General features: G+C 45.4%; 1 protein-coding gene across 1 annotated transcript; it reads left to right on the top strand.

Moving 5' to 3' along the window:
• Positions 1-823: 823 nt before the first annotated feature.
• Positions 824-3,528, top strand: LOC139718819 (uncharacterized). The gene is made up of 3 exons (XM_071630283.1): positions 824-830; positions 1,813-2,896; positions 3,471-3,528. Exons 1-3 carry the CDS (start codon positions 824-826, stop codon positions 3,526-3,528), a joined length of 1,149 nt encoding a protein of 382 aa, XP_071486384.1.

The raw sequence follows: 3,528 nt of genomic DNA, 5'->3' as shown, positions 1-3,528 counted from the left end.
CACACCGAATTTCACCTTTATAGATTAAATGGTTCAATTTGATACAAAGATGAGTGGTTACCATGGCAACACATTTTTCATTGGTGTCTTGCATGACTACACCTCCCCATCATCATACATACTAAATTTGACCTTTTATTGCTTGAATAGTGTGGAAGTTATTCAATCCACAAGGTTTTGGTATGATTATGGTTACCATGACAACGCTTTGTCCGACAAACACAAAAATTATGTCTTCCACATCTATGCCTCAAGGCCATTATGCCTACCAAATTTGATTTCAACTGCTTCCAAACTGTGGAAGTTGTTCACTCCACAAGATTTCGAAGAAAACATGCGGTTACCATGACAACGCTTTGTCAAGTAAAAACACAAAGAGTGTCTTGCATAACTACACCTAGAGATCATCATAGATACCAATTTTGACATTGATTGCTTAAATACTATGGAAGTCATTCAATCCACAAGGTTTTGGTAAAATTATGGTTACCATGGCAACGCATAGTCCGACAAACACAAAAACAAAATGTCTTGCACATCTATACCTCAATATCATCATTTTCCCTAAATTTCATTTAAATTTCTTCAAAACTGTAGAAGGAGTTCGCAACGCAAGATTTTGCAAGAGATCGACCGACCGACCGACCGACCAACATCACGATGATTCCTATACCCCCTTCACACTACCCCTTATATGTGTTGTGCTGGAGGACGGACGTGCCGGAGCGGAGCTCCATCTTATGCTCTGATTTCAGCGCCTTTTCGCCTCACCAGAGAAACTTTTTCATATGCCTGGATTGCACTCATCGCGCTGATTCCGCGGATGTCTGGTATGTGTTGCGTAACTTGAGTGTTTGCGAGTTTTTCCGGGTTTTTTCTTCGTTTCTGGTCGTTTTTGTCGAAGAAGTATAATAAACTTAGCGTCCAACAATAACAAATAGTAAACAAAAATACGCTAAGTAGACGCGCAAATAGTCCTACGCAAGGATTTCAGCCTACTATGACGTCACTATAGATATCAACATTAGTATTAGTATCGCGTACCAGTCAACAATCCTCAGTGTGACGTCACCATTTACAGTGCAGTCAACGCAGCTTTAAGGAACAAGGCGTATACGCTAGAAACAAGCAACAAGTGCGCATCTTCAGCCAACAAACCTCGTTGTGACGTCATCCCCTACAGTCATCGCAGCTAACTTTCAGCAACGCACACAAAGCACCCGTTAGCAGCCAGATTTGACGCAATTCATTATTGTGACGTCACAAGAGCTAAAGGACACGTCCAATTTTTTCTTCTTTAGTATAACTTTCAGCTATAAATAGCCTTCGAGGCGATACACACGAATATCGAGTAGCACTGAATAGTGTTTGTGGGTCCGTGTTGTCAACCTCCTTGTGGTGGGCCCGGGGCAACTGATCGATCAGGTGTCTGATTTATCAGGCGAATGACAACAATCTGAGACAGCAGCAGCAACAGTAGAGCTCCAAATAAGATGAATCCTTCATGTCCACAGCCTGAAGCTGACACAAAGTTATCAGGGCAAGCATCTTTTGATGTCATACAGGAAGGTGTCTCCGTGCTGCAACTAAACGTAGAAGGCCTAACCAAAGCCAAGATCAATGTTATTGAACAGTTACTTCAGACACATAAAGCAACAGTAGTTCTTCTACAGGAAACTCATGCTAAGGACAGCTCTTGTCTCAATATCCCTGGTTTCACTCTGGCCGCACATACAGTAAGCGAAATTCATGGGATTGCAACTTTTGTCAAGAGTACTCACAGTTGGAAAGCATTGGTTTCATGTCCATCAGACTCACCAGTGGAGTGGACGGCAACGTTAGTTGAAGAGGTTACCATTATAAATATCTACAAGCCACCCTCATTTCGACTCCAGCCAAATACCCTTCCTATCTTCAGTGCTCCTTGCATCTATGCTGGAGATTTCAACAGTCACAGTACTTCATGGGGCTACTCATCCACTAATCCAGATGGTTTTGCACTAGAAGATTGGTCCTCAACAGCTGGTGTCCAATTACTGTTTGACCCAAAACAGCCAGACAGCTTCTACTCTTGCAGATGGAATACAACGTCAAATCCTGACTTAGCCTTTGTCAACTTTCAAGGCCCATCACCTCACCGGATCATCTTAGACCCCTTTCCCAAGTCACAACACAGGCCATCACTGCTCATACCAGTAAACCCAGTCCGACCAGTCACAACGAAGCCTGTTAAGCGTTGGAATTTCCGCAAGGCCGACTGGAAAAAATTCTCGAACTTGGTAGATGAAGCCGTATGCAATCTCCCTCCACCAACTCCCCGTGGCACCGACCAAGCCTACTCAGACTTCTGCAATATACTTATCAAGGCAGCAACGAATTCCATCCCGCGCGGTTTTCGCCGACACTACATCCCCACCTGGGACGAAGAATGTGATGCTATCTACAACCAGTTCTTGCGATCTGAACCTGGAGACTTGGCTTCCACCAAAGCCTCAGAACTGACTGATTGTCTAGACAGGAAGCGTCGTAAACGTTGGGAAGAAACCGTGCAAGGGATAGACTTCACTCACTCTAGCAGAGTTGCTTGGAAGACTCTCAAACGCCTCACTGGAAACAGTACCAAACCTAGAACATGTCCTGTGTCAGCCAACTCCATCGCGGAACAACTTGTTAGCAATGGGCGATTCAAGGACTGTGACAAGGCCCACACTCGATCTGTGAAACAGGAGACTACCAACCTATGGCAGGCCCCGGGAGTGGATGGATGGTTGTCGGCCCCCTTCTCTCAGGAGGAGTTAGCTAATGCTTTAGCCTTACTTAGGAGTGGAAAGGCCCAAGGTCCGGACAACATCCCACCGGAATTCCTTATTCATTGCGGGGTCAAATGTCAGAAGTGGTTAACAGATTTCTATTCTTGCTGTTTCACCAACCAAGTCATCCCTAAGATATGGAGAAAAGCCACTGTAATTGCTCTCCCAAAACCAAACAAACCAGTTGATGACCCCAAGAGCTACAGACCAATCTCCCTTCTCTGTGTCCCTTACAAGCTTCTGGAACGTCTCCTTCTGGCGAGGATAGAACCTGTGGTTGACCCACAATTACCAGATGAACAAGCGGGCTTCCGCCATGGTCGGAGTACAGTCCACCAAATTGTCAAGCTGACCAATGACATCGAAGATAGCTTTGAGAAGAATCACAAAGCTGGCGCCATCTTTGTCGACCTCACTGCAGCCTACGACACTGTGTGGCACCAGGGTCTGACTCTGAAATTATTAAAGACAATCCCTGATCGCCACATGGTGAGGTTCCTCTGCAACATTCTAGCCAACAGGAGGTTCGTTCTGAAGACTAGTGATGGACAGTCCAGCAGACCACGCCAACTGCGGAATGGAGTTCCTCAAGGCTCTGTACTATCCCCCTTGCTCTTCAACATATACATCAGTGACATCCCCTTCACAACCTCACGACAGTATGGCTATGCTGATGACCTGGCCCTTCTTCACTCTGACAGAGCCTGGTCAAATGTAG

This window comes from Diadema antillarum, unplaced genomic scaffold (genome assembly GCF_040938485.1).
Source record: "Diadema antillarum isolate AM-2024a unplaced genomic scaffold, OU_Dant_1.0 scf00000100, whole genome shotgun sequence".
NCBI lineage: Eukaryota > Metazoa > Echinodermata > Echinoidea > Diadematoida > Diadematidae > Diadema > Diadema antillarum.
Note: the sequence above shows the minus strand (reverse complement) of the source record. Positions and strands in the feature narration are given on the sequence as shown.